This window comes from Vipera berus (genome assembly GCF_964194415.1).
Source record: "Vipera berus genome assembly, chromosome: 9".
In the NCBI taxonomy this organism is placed as follows: domain Eukaryota; kingdom Metazoa; phylum Chordata; class Lepidosauria; order Squamata; family Viperidae; genus Vipera; species Vipera berus.
Window position 1 is genome coordinate 9147790 of NC_138212.1, and position 19400 is coordinate 9167189.

The window sequence follows — 19400 nt, forward strand, 5'->3', positions numbered from 1 at the left end:
TTTATATCCCGCCCTTCTCCGAAGAAGTTGCAAGGTTTGTGCATTTGGATGCATCAGTTTGCTGCAAAATAATCGTGCAAAAGTGAGTGTGCCACTAATGCTCACTGTCTTGTTTAACCATGGTTTATTGAATAAAACATAAGCTGAACTTGCTCAATACATTATCAAAATACATTGAAACAGCATGCTTTATTTTGGCAGAAAATAAATATTTATATACGTCTCCTAAAATCTTGTGGCTCAGGCCTTTACCAACATGTGAATACCAGGGGCAAGTGGCAGCCTAGAGGAAGCATTTGTTAGAGGAGTTGAGAATTGGCACATTTCAGTCCTCTCCTTAGTGGCTTCTCTGGGCTGCATTTAGAAATCTTTTGTCAGCTGTTCCTCTGATCAGTTTCCACTTGGCCATGGCATGCAACCAGCTGTTTGCTTTGATCCAGGCAAAAGAGCATTCCAAGCCCACTGACCTTCCATAGCCTTTGCAATGACAGCTGTGTAGCACTGCTTTCTGGGTTAGCTCACTGTGGTTTTAAGACTCACTCAGGGGCACAACCTGGGTGAGTACTGTCCAAAAAGCCTGGCTGTCAACTCAGTGGATTGTATGTGGTTGAACAGAAGTGGCCTTTCCCTATGGTGATCCTCTCCATCACCAAGATCCGTCTTGTACAATGCTGCTGACATTGCAGACACATTGGGCCCGGCAAGAGCCTTCCTGTTTTCTGCCTTCCACTTGCTACAACAGAAAAATGGTCACAGGTAAGATCTGTTTGTGGTAGCAGAAGGATTCTTCGTAGCCATTTAATAATATCCTTCTCCTAAGCGGTCAATATGGAGATGGAGGATGAGGTATACAGTTGTCTATGATCATAGGGCAAAAAGACAGTGGATTATTTAGAGAAGGAAAAGGCATTTTGTTTTACAGTTGAAGGAGATGGGAGAGGAAGTTGTAATGTGAAAATATTTTTTAAGCCGTATAAAAGAGCAATATGAGAAACTGGAAGCATTCTGAGGAGGAAAGTCTAGCTCAGGGGTGTCAAACTCGCAATGTCCTTTGATGTCATGCGATGTATCGTGACTTTTTTTTCCATTGCCGGCAATGGGGTGGGTGCGATTTCGGCATGACACATCTGGCCCATGGGCCGGCAGTTTGACACACACACACACCACCACCCCGTCTAGCTGAAGTGTTAGGTTTTTTTATTTGATTTATATCCTGCCTTTCTACTCTGACAAGTACTCAAGATAGTTAAGAAAAGTTAAAAATATAGAGAGGAAGTTTAAAACATAGATTAAAATTAACAGTAAAATTGATATTAAAAATTATTTAACAGTTAAAATCTAGGTTAGGATGCCTTTTTATTCCTAAGATGAAGTGACCTAGTTTCTTGAAATGCAAGGAATAGATTGTCTTCAGTGTAATGAGAATGAAAATCTTATGAACCATAGCAGTACATCTTTAGGGTTTGCATGCCTAAGTTAAAAGTAACATGGCTGAGTTTGAATTTCTAAGACTTGACATGATGAATTCTACACCAATGCATCATAAAGATCATGCTTATAATTATTACTATATCAGAGGAATATTCCATATATGGAAGTTTTTGAATCTTATCACAGTTGCAGAATTTTACTTAGACTGAATGAGCAGTGAACTTAATGGGAGTTGCATATTATATTGCTGGTTATCTTTGTCACTTATCTGATGGAAACACTGTTTGATCTGCTTAGTTAAGGTGGTTGCAGTATTTTCTTAAAAATGGTATTGTATGAATAATTTTTTGTGAGAGGAAAAGTGCTGTAAAGAAACAAAATCTTTGTTTAAATGCATGAGTTCACATCCTCCTTTCAAGATATGGAAAGATACTTTGTTTTACTAAAGGGAAACACCTTGAGTAACTTTTATTTTACAAACACAAAAAGCCCTTAAACCATTGTAGGGCTACGAGACATAGGCTTCAACATGCAAGATAATGCATGTGGAATATGAAACTCAAGAAACCATTTGCGGTTGCGTTTAATAGCAGAACATTTGTTGGCTGGACCTAAAAATAAAATACTTCTAGGTCTAAATTATACTTAGATTTATTAATTTCATATTCAAGCCCCGGTTTGCTAGATAGAATCCAAGATACAGAAGTCTTAATAAACAGTACAAGTGCATCCAGAATTGTGTTTCTGAGAATTCACTTGTGACTATCCTTTTTTTTAAAAAGTAAAATTAAAGTGTGAAAGGTGAAGGGAGTGAGGTATCAGTGGGGAGAAAACAAGAGTACGGTCCATAGAGGTGATGCAACTCATAACTGGTAGAGACAGTGCCTCCATAGGCTTTAAAGGTTTTGATCGTCAGTTATTTAAGTCATAGAATCTGTACTGTTTGCAATGCCATATTCCATACTACATAATAAAGCCAATCATGGATGGTCATATATGTACCATGAATAGCAATTAATAATATATTCATCCTGGAGGATCAAAATATGATTTACATTTTAGCTTATTGTTGGAAAAGACTTGCAATTAACCCTAGGATTGGACTGAATTATAAATCATTTTCTGCATTATGTTTAGTAAAGAGTGCGTCGTCACCTACTTAACTGTGCTTTTGGTTGAGAAAAGAAATTAGCTGTCTTAGTTAAGCAAACTCTTCTGAGTTGGAATTTGGCTTTCTCTGCCTGACCAGAATTGTGAACTCAAGTTGTCTGCACAGGGCAGAAGCGCAGTACCAAAGCCCTGTTGCTAAGTATGCAGCTGTAGCTAGCATAACGTTATAGAGATGCTGTCCTGCTAAGAATTGCAGGTAGCTGGGCTGAACTTGCCAAGACAGTACTGGATTTTGTGCTTCAGTGGAGCAGAGCTAGGAATAGAAACAGCTAGCTCTCTAACATGTTTGCTACTGTAACCCATTCCAGCCACTCTTAAAACATCCCTTCCACATCTAAGAATAGCACTTAGTACTTTGAGTGTTGCTGGGGCACCATCCTTAGTAATAATAAATTCTATTTATTATTTATTTATCAAAGTTAACTGGCCACCGATCTTACAAAGAGTGATTCTGAGTGGCGAACAGCAAAAAAAAAAGTATAAAAAAAATAAACACAACAAACACATTTTAAACGTTTTTTTTAAAATAGCACACACAAGAGATTTGACCAGTAACGGCCATCTCAAGATCAAACCTCATAAATTTGCATTTTATATGCAAAGTGAACAGTTGCGCAGATCTAAATTATCTCTGTTTTGAGGAAAAGCAAAAAAAAAAATTCAATGGAAAGAAATCACAAACATAACTGAGAGATAGCCTATAACTTCAGTGCTAATTTTGAAGGCTCCCTTAATATTAGTTTAGTGCTGAGTGGGTTCTGCTGTTCCCTTGGTATCATATTATGTTAATATGGCATCTTGAGAGACATGGGAGCATTTGATTCAAATCCTTGTCCAATTTATTTAAACAACTATACATTTAAATGCATTGATTTAAATATATTGTAATTAATTGCATTATAATTAATTCCCCCACAGTGTCGAACCTACATGCTGTGCAGACATAGCCAGCTCCAGCCCACTGTTTTGACTACTGACTAATATGACATGTCACTGGCTTATGTTATTCGTGGGTACTCTTAAGGCAAGGCTGCATTTTAAACTAAACAGACAGCCTTGCCTCCTTGAATTGCAGCAGATGGTCTAGCCGCATACTTTTCACGTTGAGGTCAAGTCGGTAAAGGCTCAAATCCATGGATGGGACACCACCAGGATGAATATATGCAATACATTAAAAATCCTTCACAACTTATGTGACATCAAGGCATTGGAAGGACGGTACTTGACAGAGAGTCTAAAAGTGTTCATTGAGATCCTTGTTCCTGCAGCATTGCTCCATGGAATCCATTCTTGGGCTATCTTCACTTCAAAGTAGCAGAAATTAACCATTAGTTTGTAACACTATATATCATTTGCAGACTATGCCCTGGGTTCAGTCCTAGCATCTCTAATATAAGGTCTTTGATGATAGGTCTGAAGAAAACATCTCCTAAAAGCCCAAGAGAATTGCCTTTGAGTCAGTGTAGAGTAGACAATGCTGGCTTAGAAGTGTTACAAATCTAGCTCAGCTTCCAAAGAAACACTGTTCACATGGTAGCTAAATTACTTCCTGCCCCTGATGTGTCCTTATTCAGCTAATTTCTTTCTCAGCTGTGTCCCATGTCTTCTTACAGTGGTCCCTTGGAATGTATTGTGAATCATTAAGAATCAAATTTGAGCCTAGATTTACCGTTTTAGTCTAGAAAAGTTTCTTGTGAAGAGGGCAGGTCTTACTGTAAAGCAGAACTAATACACTGTTATGCCTTCTAAGGTCATGTTAGATTATATTGCTAGGAATTTTTGAATTCTGATAATATACAAATGTGACAGATAAATAAAACTATTTTCACCAGTATTGTGCATATCAAGGCTGTATATATTCCATTATAACAGAGTAACATGAAGAAAATGAAGTCAAAATCAGATTTCCAGTAGATATAAAACTAGAATTCTGTGACCTGCACTACCACTTCTCACAACTAGCAGAGAATTTGTGTGTGTGTGTGTGTGTGTGTGAGTGAGAGAGAGAGAGAGAGAGAGAGAGAGAGAGAGAGAGAGAGAGAGAGAGAGAGAGAGGAGAGAGAACTTGCATGCACAAAATTCCACTTCTCTTGGCATATAATTAGATTAATACCTTATATTAGTAAATCCTTCATGTTTTATTTTTTTCATAATTAGTAATGCTGGGAAGAAAAAAAAGTATCCTGTAAAATAGTTCTTCTTTGAAAAAAAAGAATTGATAATAGTAATCTGGTCTGGTCCTGCAGACGTTTTTCATCGAGAAGTTAAAAATTAGAGAAGTCCATTTATATATACTTACAGATTATTAGAAAACACCATGATTTCCTTATTAATATAACATGCAAATGGATGTAAGTTATTTGAGCAAAATTTAAGTTATTTTAAGTTTTGGGATTATTTGAATACTTTGAAAAAAGTGCTGTGATTAGTGTAAAATTGCAAGTAATTGCTGAGGGGGGTGGGAATCAGAGCTGGCCTTCCTCAGTCAAATAAGCAAAGTGCTAGAATTCTTGCTAGATCACATGGGCTGACCAAGAACTAGTTGAGTGAAATTATCTATAATGTCATGTGGAGCAGGTAGCTAGTTCAGAACAAAATATTTGCCTATATTCTTAGTGCTAGTTGTAACTTACAGTGATTCTGCACCTTATTGCCTTTGAGGCATGAACCATGTGAAGATGTCCAGGTCTTTTAGACTGATCTAGTGAAAATAAATGGTCAATTCTATCCAAGTCCCCTCACCACTATGATTGGGGCTGAGGCTGATAGCTAGAATAGCTCTTCCAGCTGAGGGGAGACATTGCCTCTTTGCACAGGGAATATGGGTGGCTTACCAGATCATAAACATCCTGCAACAGCTTCAGAATGAGCCCTTGGCCTTCATCTTTATATCAGTGTAATGGGGAAAATGCATCTGGGACATAAGGCAGCATATATATCATATGCGACATAGATTGAAATTAGAAGCAAGAAGGATGGACACTTGGCACTTCCAGATTATTCAATGAATTCTTGTTCATTACTTTTCTAGTAAAACTTGCTTCTTAAAATCATATTATGTGTTTTATCAGGACCTTGTCTGGACTGTTTGTAATATTTGTGTATTAGGAAAAGTGATTTCCACACATTCACATTGATAATGTTCTTGCACTGACAGTAAAAAGTTGTTTCTTGGAGAAGAGCAATAAACAATAGTCCAGAACCTCAAGGCAGTGCCAGAAATAGTTAAAACACTGATTACTCCATATACTCTTGGGAACTCTTTTATCTAACTATGTTCAAAATGTGATCTTATTTGTAGGGTTTATATTGCTATATGATTTAGATTTAATGATGTTAATGTCTATTAATTTTATATAGTTATTTATACTTTATCAGTTTTTCTGTTATTACATATAGATCATTTTAAATATTTTAAGATATTTAGGGGGTTTTTTCTTCACTGTGTAATCACTACATAATACTGATTCTTCTTTTGTATTTCATTGTTTTAATAAATAAAACTAATGTTAAAATGTGTAGGGGTGCATAAAACAACTAGAAAATGATACAAACTCAAGATTTAGTATTTGAAGATGGCAGGATTTGATTTTCATGTAAGATTCAGGATTTAGAAGCAACAAGATTAAAACTTGGAATTAAAACTTTTAGCTACTTTATTTGCAGAGTGGGATGAAAATAGCTGTGGTGATAGATCTTTTAGAGGACACCAACCTGCAAAATTTTGTCTAGCTACCTTACAGGGTTTAATTGCAATATATTTTTGAACTATTCCCCCTTCACTTCTTTTAAAACAGTCTGCAAGGGATGAGAAAACAGACTATAAAGAATTTTCCTGAATTGGTTTAGAAATAAAAACATCAAAAACCTGTTTTTAAAAATGTTATTATCAAAGATCAATGGGTTCACCACTCTCAGACCACCTGTTTTGCTGGGACGTTTGTTGGTATAGTTCACTACCCAGCTATTCATGTCACCATCAGGGAATCCAGTCGCTTCTACTACTTTGCTCCTCAGCTTTGTCATTTTTATGGAAGGAAAAATATATTTAAAACTACAAAAGCCAGAAGCTGCAAAGAATCTTTAGATCATCATCAAATCACTCCAAAGCTATCTGAAGACACCTCAGATCATAGGCTTGATTTGAAAGGGTATTCAATTGAATCTCATTTGAAATAAGTCATCACCTGAACATTTTGCATGGCCCTAAGCAATTTGGTTTGGTTGCATGAAAAAATGTTGCTTCTTGCCTAAGGCCCACCGAATCATCTGTTTCAATCCCTGTGGTCCCAGCCTACCAGAAAATGTATCTCAGAAGAGGTATTCACCAAAAATTAATGTAAATGCCTTCTTCTATGCCTTCTTCTCGTTTTCTACTTGTTGCCCCTCCTATATGTGTTTCAAACTTGGCCCCACCTTAGTTTCTCCTCCTGCTTTTCTTGTCTGCACCTATGATCCTCTAATCCTCCCTTTCCAAAATCCCATTACAGTAGTGATAGGATGTCCTCAGGAATGTATCTTTGATGCTAACAGGTAAAGAGAAACTCATTTTCGAGGCCTAGAATTGATTAAATTTCTATCCTGTCCTTCCTCTAAGACAGGGGTCTTCAAACTTGGTACTTTTATGACTTGTGGACTTCAACTCCCAGATTTCCTTAGCCAGCGTGCGTGGCTGAGGAATTCTGGGAGTTGAAGTCCACAAGTCATAAAAGGCCAAGTTTGAAGAACCTTGCTCAGAGGGCTATATATTGGGTCTTCCTTTGTTTGATCTTCTTAACCAGGGGTGTCAAACAAGCAACGTCACGTGACATGTCACATATCGCAACTTTTTCCCCATTGCCAGCAATGGGGTGGGCGCGGTTTCGCCATGACACATCCGGCTCGTGGACCAGCAATTTGGCACCCTGTTCTTAACAAACCTCTAAGAAAGAGGTAGGGAAACAGCCTTTTTATGATTTGTGGACTTCAACTCCCAGAATTCCTGAGCCAGCCATGCTCAGGAATTCCACAAGTCATAAAAGGGCCATAGTTCCCCACTTCTGCTCTAGGAGGATTAACTAAATGACAGTTATTGTTCTGAAGGTCACCCAGTAACCTTCAGGACTGAGCATGGAGTTTGAACCCAAATCTTAATGGATAGAGTCTTAACACCATACCTGCCAGGCTGTATTGCTTGATAGTTGAAAGCCATCTTTGTACTGAATGAGGTACTAAAAATGTTCTGGGAGGTATGATATATGCGTTTTCTTTCTCTTTTCCTTTTTCTGTGGTTTTAAATCTCGGTGCCAACATTTCATTCATCTCGTATTTGTCCCTCAAGTTTCCCATTTGGTGCTGTTCAGTAGTTACTTCTAGAAGTACTCAGTCTGAAAAATAAAAGACATGTCATTTATTTCTTAATGCAATACCTTGAAGCCGCACAAATAAATTCTTCTTGTTTGGCAAATATAAAGAGAAGTCAAGGTAAATAAAGAAAATGCTAGGGAATAATGAGCATTAAAATAGTGAATTGTATGTGCTGGACCCTCACTTTGTGGTTTTCAGTATTACTAAAAATGTACTTAATAGATAACGATTTGATGTACTTCTATTGTCATTCTGGGCTATTTTAGGAAATTAGATCCATTGGCACCCCTCCTTCTTTCCTACAGAAAAGCTAGGAATAGAACTAAATATCTTCACTCTAAATTGTAATGGAGATAATCTGACTCTCTTCTTAAACTGTAGTTCATTTTGCGGTCAAGGCATAATGTTATTTTGGGGCAGTACAACCATGTTTTGCAATATTTTTCATCTAGGCTTTTTTTTGTCCTCTAGGTGGCAGCAGCACCCCACAATGCCAGCTGCCTCCCTGCAGCCAGGTTGCCTCTCTGGGCCGCTCTCTTCCTACTGAGACAATCATGTCGAGCCAGCACAGCCATGCTCCCTTCTCCAGCATCCAGACCATGGCTGAGCATCAGCAGGTAGTTCCCTGGAAAATCCTGACTCTGCCTTCCTTAGACATCTCCCATTCAGCTCCTCGTCAGGAAGCATGCAGTTAAACTTAGCAGTTTTCCTGCTTTCGATCTGTGGCTATTCCAACCAAAATCTGCATGCATATCTTGCAGTTTTGAAGCCCTGGTTTTTAGCACCTGCCGTTAGAATCCAGGCACTAGTTCAGTCTGTAAACCAAGGAACATGGATGGAAATTCCAGAGGACGTAAATGGCTTCTATAGTATCAGCCATAACTTCCAACTGAAAGAAAAAATTGGTCAAGCTCCTGGAAGAAGCTGAAATTTGGTGACAGGCTCTATATTCCAAAATCAAAATTCGGTCATCTTAACATCATTACTGCACACTCTTTCCCTTGTGAATCTTTTTTCTCCTAAGGAAACTGCACGGTAAGGGGTGGCAGTTCCATTAGAATTATACCTACAGCATATCTAACTGTTGTCTTTTCATTATTTCTCTTCCATAGATCATGCCAGACCTGGCCATTCTGCAGAGAAGGATCCCACTTACATTTCGGGACTCTGCTACAGCCCCACTGCGCAAGCTCTCTGTGGACCTCATCAAAACATACAAGCATATCAATGAGGTAAGTTCTTTTGAGGACAGCTTTGCTTAATATATGAAATGAGGAAGAGCAGTAATGTCATAAATTCCAGACTCATTTTTCCTTCATTTTATACGTTGATGGTAACCGTTCCATGTTCTCTCAGTAGACAACCTGAGACCTTCAGTCATTGCCCTGAGAAAAAGTAACTTTCATCTTTTAAGAAGCACAGCGTACACATGCATACACACTTTTTCCTGTTTAATTGGGTGGTTGATTGGTTTTTAGTTACACCCTGATCTTTGCTATAATTGACAGGTCTATTATGCTAAGAAAAAACGCCGAGCCTTGCAGGTGGCACCTGAGGACACAAGTACCAAAAAGGAACGGAAAGTGCACAACGAAGGCTATGATGATGACAACTATGATTACATTGTCCGCAATGGCGAGCGCTGGCTAGAACGTTATGAGATAGACTCACTCATTGGCAAAGGATCATTTGGACAGGTCAGAGGATGTGGGCAGCAAAGAAAATAATTTTATATCTGAACTGTAACCCTATGTGGAGCTGTACTCATTTCCATTGTGAACAGGGGCTGGAAAACCCCCTTTGCTGCAGGTAGCGTCTTCCATCAGATTGAAGACAGTATAGAAATGGCAGCAAATTACCTTCAATCTGGCCAGAAAGAAAGAGCCACTGGCCAGTGGTAGAGCACGTGGTTTGAATGCTACGTAACACCACTTTGCATTCCAAAGGAGGGTGTGTAAGCATTCTGCTTGAAATCCCACAGAATTTTTGCCTGTCACAAAACAGTATTATGTGGACTGGTTATTTGTCTCTGTAAGGCTGTAGATCCTGTCTCCTGTAAGTGACTAGGATTTGTACTTCCACCTCATCCTAAGCTATGCTTCCTTTTCCAATTCCCAAATTTGTTGTTGGAAAATTAAGAGTTAACTACTAACATGGTACATGGTGGAATTGTGGCTTTAGACCTTAGTGACAAGCTAGGGATATTCACACGGCATTAGACTCCCTGTCACCAGCTTTATTCCTACCTAGGTGTGTTGGTACTGGAATTTTAGTTTTCCTTCATTGGGAGATGGGGATGCAGCTTTTGAATTCATGACCACTATGACATTCATGGACTTGTTCAAGATTGTGGCCCCGATACATATGGGTGGCTACATGTTCAGATTTTTTATTTGATTTTTGGTTTTGAAGCAGCTAAGATGCAGCTTAGGGATAGAATCACTCTCTGGTTACTATGGAATTGTTTGGCTCCCCACACTTATTTGAGGAAAGACTTGTTTGACTGGCCCATCCCAAGTGCCTAATGGTTCTTGTTGGTTTCCAGTGGACAGCACTACTGAATATTTGCTAAACCCGGGGGAACAGAGTGCAGCTGCAAGGGTTGACAGAATTGCTTCTGAGTAAGCTCACCTTAAGAGAGCTTATTGGAACTTTGAGAAGCTCTGGGAGATTATATGATTTAAGAGTCACATAGAGCAACTGTGGTGTAAGGCGAAAAACATGTGACTGAACCTAGGTAAAGTCTCAAGTTCCAGCCTACACTTGGATTGTAAGAGCAGTGAAGGATATTCTCCACTGTTACTGAATCTGTGAAACACCATACAGCAGTAGCCCTGTTAGGGGAAAAACCAAGCCAGATTGTCTGCTGGGCTTCATGTAGCATTTAAAGGATCCAATCAGCCTACTTCACTCAGAGTTAGTGAAGTCTGGGCAGGGCCATCTGAGTTGATCGAGGCCTCATCTTGCAATACCGTATGAGTTAGGTTTGTGCCAGTGAATCCTAAGGAGTTTCAACAGGATGTGCACTCATGCTGGTTGCGGAATTCTGGGAATTGAAGTCCACCCCTATTAAAATTTTTGAGGTTGAGAAATACTGCTCTAGGAGGAGCTTTTGGGGATCCCTGGAGATTTTGCGGTCCAAATGATGACACTTCAAGCTCCTTTTCATTCTGATACTGATTGGTTGTGCTTTAATTTTACACTGTTATTTGTAAGCTACTTGGGGTCTTCAGAAATGGAGGCATATACCAAAGTAATAAAGAATAAGCATAAATGCAAGGTAATTTTATTACTGTTTTTTTTTCTGCCCCTGCAGGTAGTGAAGGCCTACGATCAACAGGCTCAGGAATGGGTAGCCATCAAGATTATCAAGAACAAGAAAGCATTTCTAAGTCAGGCTCAGATTGAACTGCGGCTGCTGGAGCTCATGAACCAGCATGACACGGAGATGAAATACTACATTGGTGAGACTTTGTGGGAGAGAGATTCTGGAATTGGTTGAGAAACATTAAATAATATGTAGCCAAGACTGGAGGTCGATGAGAAGTTTCCATGCATTGGAGGACTTAATTAAAAACAGGGTGGAGAGAAGTGGCCAACAGCATACCTTTTGATAAGAAGAGAAGATTTCACTGACATGATCCTCTAGACTAGAGCAGGGATAGGCAACCTCGGCTCTTTTATGACTTGTGGACTTCAACTCCCAGAATTCCCGAGCCAGTGCTGGCTCAGGAATTCTGGGAGTTGAAGTCCACGAGTCATAAGAGAGCCAAGGTTGCCTACCCCTATTCTAGAGTAGCGGTGCCCAATCTTTTGGCCCCGGGAGCCAGTTTTGTGAAAGACAATTTTTCCAAGGACCGGAGGGAAGGAGAAGTGTGCAACCTAGATCCCTCGCATGCACAATTTACAGTATGGTTCGCGCTCCTATGAGACTCTTAATGCCTGATGATCTGAGGTGGAGCTGAGACTATGATGCTAGCACTGGGGAGCGGCTGCAAATACAGATGAAGCTTTGCTCACCTACCGCTCACCTCCAGTTGTGCGGCCTGGTTCCTAATAGGCCACGGACAGATACTGGTTTATGGCCTGGGGTTTGGGGACCCCCTACTGTAGAAAGAAATTTGTCACTAGTAGGGTACTTATTAAGGGACGCGGTGGCTCAGTGGGTTAGGACGCTGAGCTTGTCGATCAGAAGATCGGCAGTTTGGCGGGTCGAATCCCGAGTGTTGCGTAACAGAGTGAGCACCTGTTACTCGTCCCAGCTTCTGCCAACCTAGCAGTTCAAAAGCACATAAAAAAGCAAGTAGAAAAATAGGGACCACTACGGTGGGAAGGTAACAGCGTTCCGTGCGCCTTTGGCGTCTAGTCATGCCGGCCACATGACCACGGAGACGTCCTCGGACAAGCGCTGGCTCTTCGGCTTTGAAACGGAGATGAGCCCCTAGAGTCGGAAACGACTAGCACGCATGTGCAGGGGAACCTTTACCTTTTACCTTAGGGTACTTATTACTGAACACAGTATTTTATGAACCGGGTTCTTTCAGTGGGATCCCGTCAAAAGAATTAACCGAGAGTTGTAGCAGGCTAGCAGTGTTGTCATACCAGTTTGCTCTCTTTACGTCCTCAGTGCACTTGAAGCGTCATTTCATGTTCCGGAGCCATTTGTGCCTGGTGTTTGAGTTGCTGTCCTACAACCTCTATGACCTGCTCCGTAACACCAACTTCCGTGGCGTCTCTCTCAATCTCACTCGCAAGTTTGCTCAGCAGCTATGTACTGCACTGCTCTTCCTGGCGACACCTGAACTCAGCATCATCCACTGTGATCTTAAGCCTGAAAACATCCTGCTCTGCAACCCCAAACGCAGCGCCATTAAAATCGTGGACTTTGGCAGCTCCTGCCAGCTGGGCCAGCGTGTAAGTGACTCTCGCGCTCTAACCTGCCCCCTGAAACTCTCTCCCGGGGCCTGATCTTACACACCTCTCTGTCGGCTCACCTTGGCCCTTTCTGAGCTCGAAGAGGCCCCCTGGTTCTCAGATCTTCAGCATTTTGGTCTTGCCCAGTTGGGAGTTCATTTGATTCGGCCACCGTTTGACAAGAGAACCACAGAGAGGAATCCCGTCTGCCTTGGCTTTCTGATACTCTCATCACAGACGTTTGACCATCTCTTTATCTTTGGCCTTGCAGATCTATCAGTACATCCAGAGCCGCTTTTACCGCTCGCCCGAAGTGCTGCTAGGCATGCCTTACGACCTGGCAATCGACATGTGGTCCTTAGGCTGTATTCTAGTGGAGATGCATACAGGAGAGCCCCTCTTCAGTGGGGCCAATGAGGTAAAGTGGTCTTTACATTTCAAAGAACAACTCCCAGCCACCGGAATTGAAACTCTGTCGGGAGTCCTAGTCAGAGAGCTTGGCCAAGCATGGCAAAACCTGGGTGGTTCTGAGTGAAAAATGATGGGTGTGTCTGAGCGCCCTGACCAGTTTTCTCAGTCAGTAAGCCTATAGAATAGATGGATTCCAGAGGTCACTGAAGAAATAAGGACATCAGAAATGCATATCGGGGGATAAGGTCTGCAAGGTTGTGGCTGTCACCGGCTGCCTCTGATCCTGTGACACCCCCCCCTTTCCTCTCTTGCAGGCGGATCAAATGAGCCGGATTGTGGAGGTGCTGGGACTGCCACCACCTCACATGTTGGAGCAGGCTCCCAAGGCTCGGAAATACTTTGAGAAGCTGCCCGAGGGGGGCTGGGTCCTCCGGCGGGGCAAAGATGGCAGGAAGGTAATAACTCTGCATGACTCTTGGCTCTTGGGGTTTCTTCTGATTCCTAGTTCTGCTGCCCTTCAAGAAAAAGTAGACAACTGCGCTAAAGGTCTACCTGCTGTGTTATATCCGTGCCCGAAAATGCATCTGAAGTGAGGAGGAGGAGGAGAAGAATATTTGTAAGGCTGCTCTAATACACCCTCTTAAAGGTGGACACTGGAAAAAAAATGGGTTTTCATGATGAAATTCTTCATTCTAGCATGTTTCCTGTGGAGTACTTTGTTAAAGTAACGAGATGAAAATACACGGACAGTTAGTTGCTGATTAAATCCTCTTTTCTCTTTCTGCTCATATTCTGGTCTTTTTTTTCCCCCTTCAGACTTCTTGCCTGCAAAAGTGGGTGTGGGAAACAACTTCAAACAGCCATCCTGCTGTTCTTTGGGTTGGCTTTTAGGGTCACATTAAGCCTTTTGCTTGAAGGAGACGAGGGCATTATTTCTGGTGGAACTTACATTAAAAGAAAACATTTTGATTCTGTACAGTAATGAATATCGCACATTCTCTCCAACCTCCATTTAATTTTCCTGCTTCTTGATGTCTTTTAGGACTACAAGGTTCCAGGGACACGGCGGCTGCATGAAGTATTAGGGGTAGAGAGTGGGGGCCCAGGTGGACGCCGTGCAGGAGAGCAGGGCCATTCGCCTTCCGACTACCTGAAGTTCAAGGATTTAGTGCTGCGCATGCTGGACTATGAACCCCGTAGCCGCATCACTCCCTTCTATGCCCTGCAGCATAACTTTTTCAAGAAAACTGCTGATGAGGGCACCAATACGAGTGCCAGCACCTCGCCAAGCCTGGGAACAGAGCATAGCCACTCCACCAGCACCACCAGTTCTGTGTCCAGTTCGGGTATGTATCCCTCATTCCCTTCCCCTCCCCTTCTTTCTAGCTCTCCCTCCCCTCCTTACGTTCCCAGCACTCCAGTTCCATCTTCAGCTCAGAGAGTTCATACTACTCCATCTGACGAGTATTCTTTTCTCCTCTCTTCTGTCTTCCCACAGGTGGTTCCAGTGGTTCTTCCAATGACAACCGTGGTTACCGCTACAGCAATCGTTACTACAGCAACATGGGCACAGTGCATGCTGACTGTGAGATGCAGAGTCCCCAGGTATGTTTAGATATCAAGCCCCAGCCATTTAGGGTTGCGGGTCTTCTCTGAAACCCTAGCCCTAAAAGTAACGACGCTACCCCCTTCCTGTGTCTCCATCCATTCTATAATTATCCCTGTTTTCTCTTGTTTTCCTGTAGGCGCTTCCTCAGCAGCAGATGCGTCTCTGGGCCAGCGGTGACAACGAGGGTATTCCTCACATCTTACCTCATAAGCCCACACCTAGTCAGGCCATGCCATGTTTCCCCCCGAGCGGGCATCCTCCATACCAGCGCCCTCCTCTCCCGCTATCTCCTCCACTCCCGGAGGCCATGGAGGTGTCTCTGGGCCCTCGCCATCTGGACTGCAACCCCACCGGGCTGGGCTCCTCCGGCTTGCACTTGGGCGCCTCGGCCTTCCGGACTAGGACTGCTGGCGGCTCACGCCCTGAGGGACTTGGCCTCAACTACCCACTTCGTGGCCGTGGGCACCGAGACACTGACGAGACTGCACTGATGGGCGTCTGTGTGCCCCAGGGCACCGCTGCCAGCTCCTGATGATGGACTGGCCCGGCAGGCTAGGAGCCGGTGCCCAGCGAGAGCACTCCTTTGTTGCACCAGAGCCTGGACGGGCCGGGACTAACTGTAGGGCAGGGAACTAGTGCCCATAGAGCACTTCTCCACATGCGAGAATCTGAGTGGGCCAGGACTTGGGGTGGGATGGGTCGGTTGCCTGGCTATGGCCAGCCTGGAGACCAGGTCCTGCTACTACCCAGGACTCTGCTGCCAGTGGTAAGCATAACTGGGTGGGAACAAGGGAGGGAGGGGGGATTTGAGAGGGGGAAGCATGTGGAGCCAGCATCCTGCCGCCCTTGCAAACTGGATGCTGCCTTCCCCCTTTTCAGTCAGTGCTTTCTCTGACATGCGGTCCTTCCTGGCCACAGCCCCTCTTGATTCACTCAGCGACATGTGGCCTGCCAGCCATTCCCTTCCCTGGTGCGAGAGATTTCAACATTCTGTGCTTGGACGGACAGACAGACTCCTGTGCACTACATGGACTGATGGGCTTGGTGGCCTGTGTGGTCCCATGGGAATTGCTGCTAAAACTCCCTCCCTGCTTGGAAATAAAAGGGTTGCCCCAACCAGCGAATGTTTATGCTGACTCATGCACAGCCATCTTGGACCTGCCTCTTGTTATGTGTATGCCAGGGGATAGTGCCTAGGTCTGTGCTCTGACATCCTTGGGTGGAACCACACGTGCCAGGCTACCTTAGGAAAGGTGGCAAAGTGGGACCTGAGCTGGACCATGGCTGTGAACTGTTAACTCTGCCTTACTTGAGCTCTTGCATCTTTGCACAGTCGTCTGATTCTGCTTTCTTGAATAGGAAGTTTGGAAGCTGTGCAGAGAATGAGGGATGTGACCCGATATCACTATTCATTGTCACTTGAGATTGGTCCTTAACCTTAGCACCCAAGCATGCACCAATATATTAACTTCATATGGGTATTCCCCCCTCCCCCTCCCATTCCCTCCCTTTCCCTGTTGGATAGGCAAGAAACCGATGCACCAAGGCCAAAGGTCTCTTGGAGAACATATCTCCACTTTCCACTTGCTTCTTGTTACTCACCAGGTGCTTAGTGCTATCATACTATGCAGTCAAGAAAAGTGCTAGTGTCTGACCAGAGTTAGAGATGTTTTGTGTTAGTATTGTAGCACCAGCAGATTGCTCTGGAACGAGATGTTCTCTTTGTTCTCTAGTGCAGGACACGTAGTTCCAGGCCTGGCTAAAGTCAGACCAAAGGTGATGCCTCAGTGGAAATATCAAGTGGTTGAATGTGGCTTTTGTCTATGGCGCACAGCCTTTTTTAGTCTAGAAACTCATTCCAGTGGATCAGGGTTAAGAAACTTGTGACGTTCCCATCCCGTGGGCTTCAGCCATTATGTCCAGAGATAATGACAGTTCTAATTTAGCAATATCCGGAGAGCTACAGGTTTCACACACTGTGTTAATATTAGCCTTGCGCTTAGCTGTCATTACACATACACACAGGTACGTTGTAGCTTGACATTTGATATTAGGATCCAGTTTCCTGAAAATCCGCCATAAAGGCTAGCTTTGGAAGTGCAAACAGACCTGGTGAAGTGAGGAGAGGCAGCTCATTAGATTTTAGATGGTTGGAATGAGGACGCTGCAGTTTTTCTCTAGTGTCCATTGCCACCTAGAGAAAGCTGAAATAAAGCATACTTCACAGCCTACGCAGGTTTATGGTATTTTAAGTTTTCTCACTGGTAAGGCTTTGTTGTGTTATTTACAACAAGGTATGTACCTTGCACAGGTTGCTGCTACTTAAAGAAATTTGAAAGACGTGTTACCGCAGAGAAGGAGTGGCGTAGATACCCAGTTAGGGAGGAGAACTATGGAGACATCAATAGCTATAGGCAGTCTAACTGGAAAGAAAGTCGCAACCGTACTCAAGAACAATTCCACAATGGATTAAAAAAATTAAATTGGCACTCATTGATACTTGTACGAAGAACTTTCTACTGGAAACGGAACCCTCAGGCACTGCCACTCAGCAACAAGCATCACAAAAGTTGCACGCCCTGCAGTTTTGGGTGCTGATTCTGAGCTGAAGTTAGTTAGAATTAAACTAAACTTGGGAATGTATTGTTAGCTAGCAAGCCCGCCCTCCTTAAACGATAAATGTTTAGAAATGAGCATCAAAGGATTCTGTGTTCTTGCTTGCCTACCTGTTGTCTCTCCCTCCCCACCATGGAGTTCACATTTTCACGCCTTGTCATTCATCCCTCTATATTCTTCAGAATGAATTCACACAATTCACAAAGGAAGGAACTAGTTTTCATCTTCGGCAACTTGCCTCATGTGTGATTATCTTGGTACCAATGAATTGAAATGCTAGTTACCACAGGATAGCTGTAACTGCAAACACAGCTCTTGCTGTGTTTTAACGAATATTTTACAAGCTTGAAATGAGGAACCACAATAGTAGGTAGTCCGTGCAGGTGCACAAGGGAAGGAAATGATTTCTCAGTTCTGTAGAATTTTAACTTTCTTGAATTTTAACTTGCCCCACCCAAGGAAAGGTTGTCATTGCAAAGAGTCACTGTTAATTTCCGTTAGATACAGATCTAAGAAAAAGTGTGAAATCTAAAGGAAACGTTGACTTTCCTGTTTCAGTGGTTCAATTGCAAATTACCTGGATTAGGCCTGAGTGTTTATGCCCGAGTTTTAATTGGGGGACTTTAAAAATGACCATGGAGATTGGTTTTAAACAAGTTCAAATTAGAGTGGTGGGGGATAAAAGCTGCTGTAAATACAATCCCTAACACTATAAAGTTAATTTGGGTAAGCAAGAAGACTTGTAGCATAAACTTGACATGGGTATTTAAAAACCATTTGGATTTAAAAAGTGATAGGGCTGTTTCTTCTCCTGGGCTGATGTGGTTAAAGGCAAGGACTTACTAAAAGCATAGGAGAGGTTCACACATTGTACTAAGTCATAATTTGATTTGTTTAGATTTGGATTAAGGGTAGCATGTTGGGTTAACCAGTTATACACCATCTACCTGTCAGTCTTTCACTGTAGATCCCCACTGGGTTTATGCCATGAGACCTGTATTTTTGCTTTGGTGGATAGGAAACAAAAACAATAGCGTATTTTTGGTTCTTGAGGAGAGCTATTTTACCATCTTGTACCTCAAAGTGACAAATAGGGAAGAAAATGGAAATTTGCAATTTGCCTAGCTTGTACAAATCATAGCCTATATATAGGGTTGCTGAGGATATTAATGTCTAATCTGCTCAAGTCCCTTCATTTTTAATTCACCATTTTGACTAATGGGTGACATCCCCGGTGTTTCAGGGTGTGTGTTTGAGATAATTACTGTTTTGATTGGGTTAGCTTGATTTTCTCTTTCCAACTTCTAGTCTTGTCTGATTATATACAGTGAAAATACAGAATTCCACATGTTGGACTCCGCTATCGTTACTCTTGATGTATTGCTGTGGTCGCTAATGTAATGGTTCTTTTCATTGCGAGGATATTACATGAAAATGTAATTAGTTTAATCACAAGCAGGTTTTTCATGGCAAAAACAGAAGCTACACACACACACACACACACACACCAATGTTTTTGACCATATTCCTTTTCCAGTTAATAATTCCTACACAATATGTGCTACATTTTTCTAGTTCAATCTAATGTCTTGACAATAGGTCCATAAGAACAACTGTCACATATTCTTATAGGCCAGGGGTAGGCAACCTTGGCTCTTTTATGACTCGTGGACTTCAACTCCCAGAATTGCTCAGGAATTCTGGGAGTTGAAGTCCACGAGTCATAAAAGAGCCAAGGTTGCCTACCCCTGTTATAGGTTCACCCTGATGTGCGATACCGCTTCCTCTCACCTTTCCCTCCTTTTAAGTAAGTTCATTAAGCTCAGCCATGAACTCTACAATTTGTTTCCTGAGCCAAATCAGCTCAAATGTGGTAATCTTTAATATATATTTCACACCAGTT

At 42.4% G+C, this 19400-nt stretch overlaps 1 protein-coding gene across 1 annotated transcript; it reads left to right on the forward strand.

Moving 5' to 3' along the window:
- Nucleotides 1-630: 630 nt before the first annotated feature.
- Nucleotides 631-18852, forward strand: LOC308671799 (dual specificity tyrosine-phosphorylation-regulated kinase 1B-like; the record flags this gene model as incomplete). The annotated part of the gene is given in 12 exon segments (XM_081334259.1): nt 631-661; nt 664-756; nt 8419-8564; nt 9060-9179; nt 9456-9644; nt 11264-11411; nt 12575-12861; nt 13133-13279; nt 13587-13727; nt 14315-14618; nt 14771-14877; nt 15018-18852. Coding segments are annotated over 12 exon segments (2109 nt in total). The 3' UTR covers nt 15414-18852.
- Nucleotides 18853-19400: the final 548 nt, after the last annotated feature.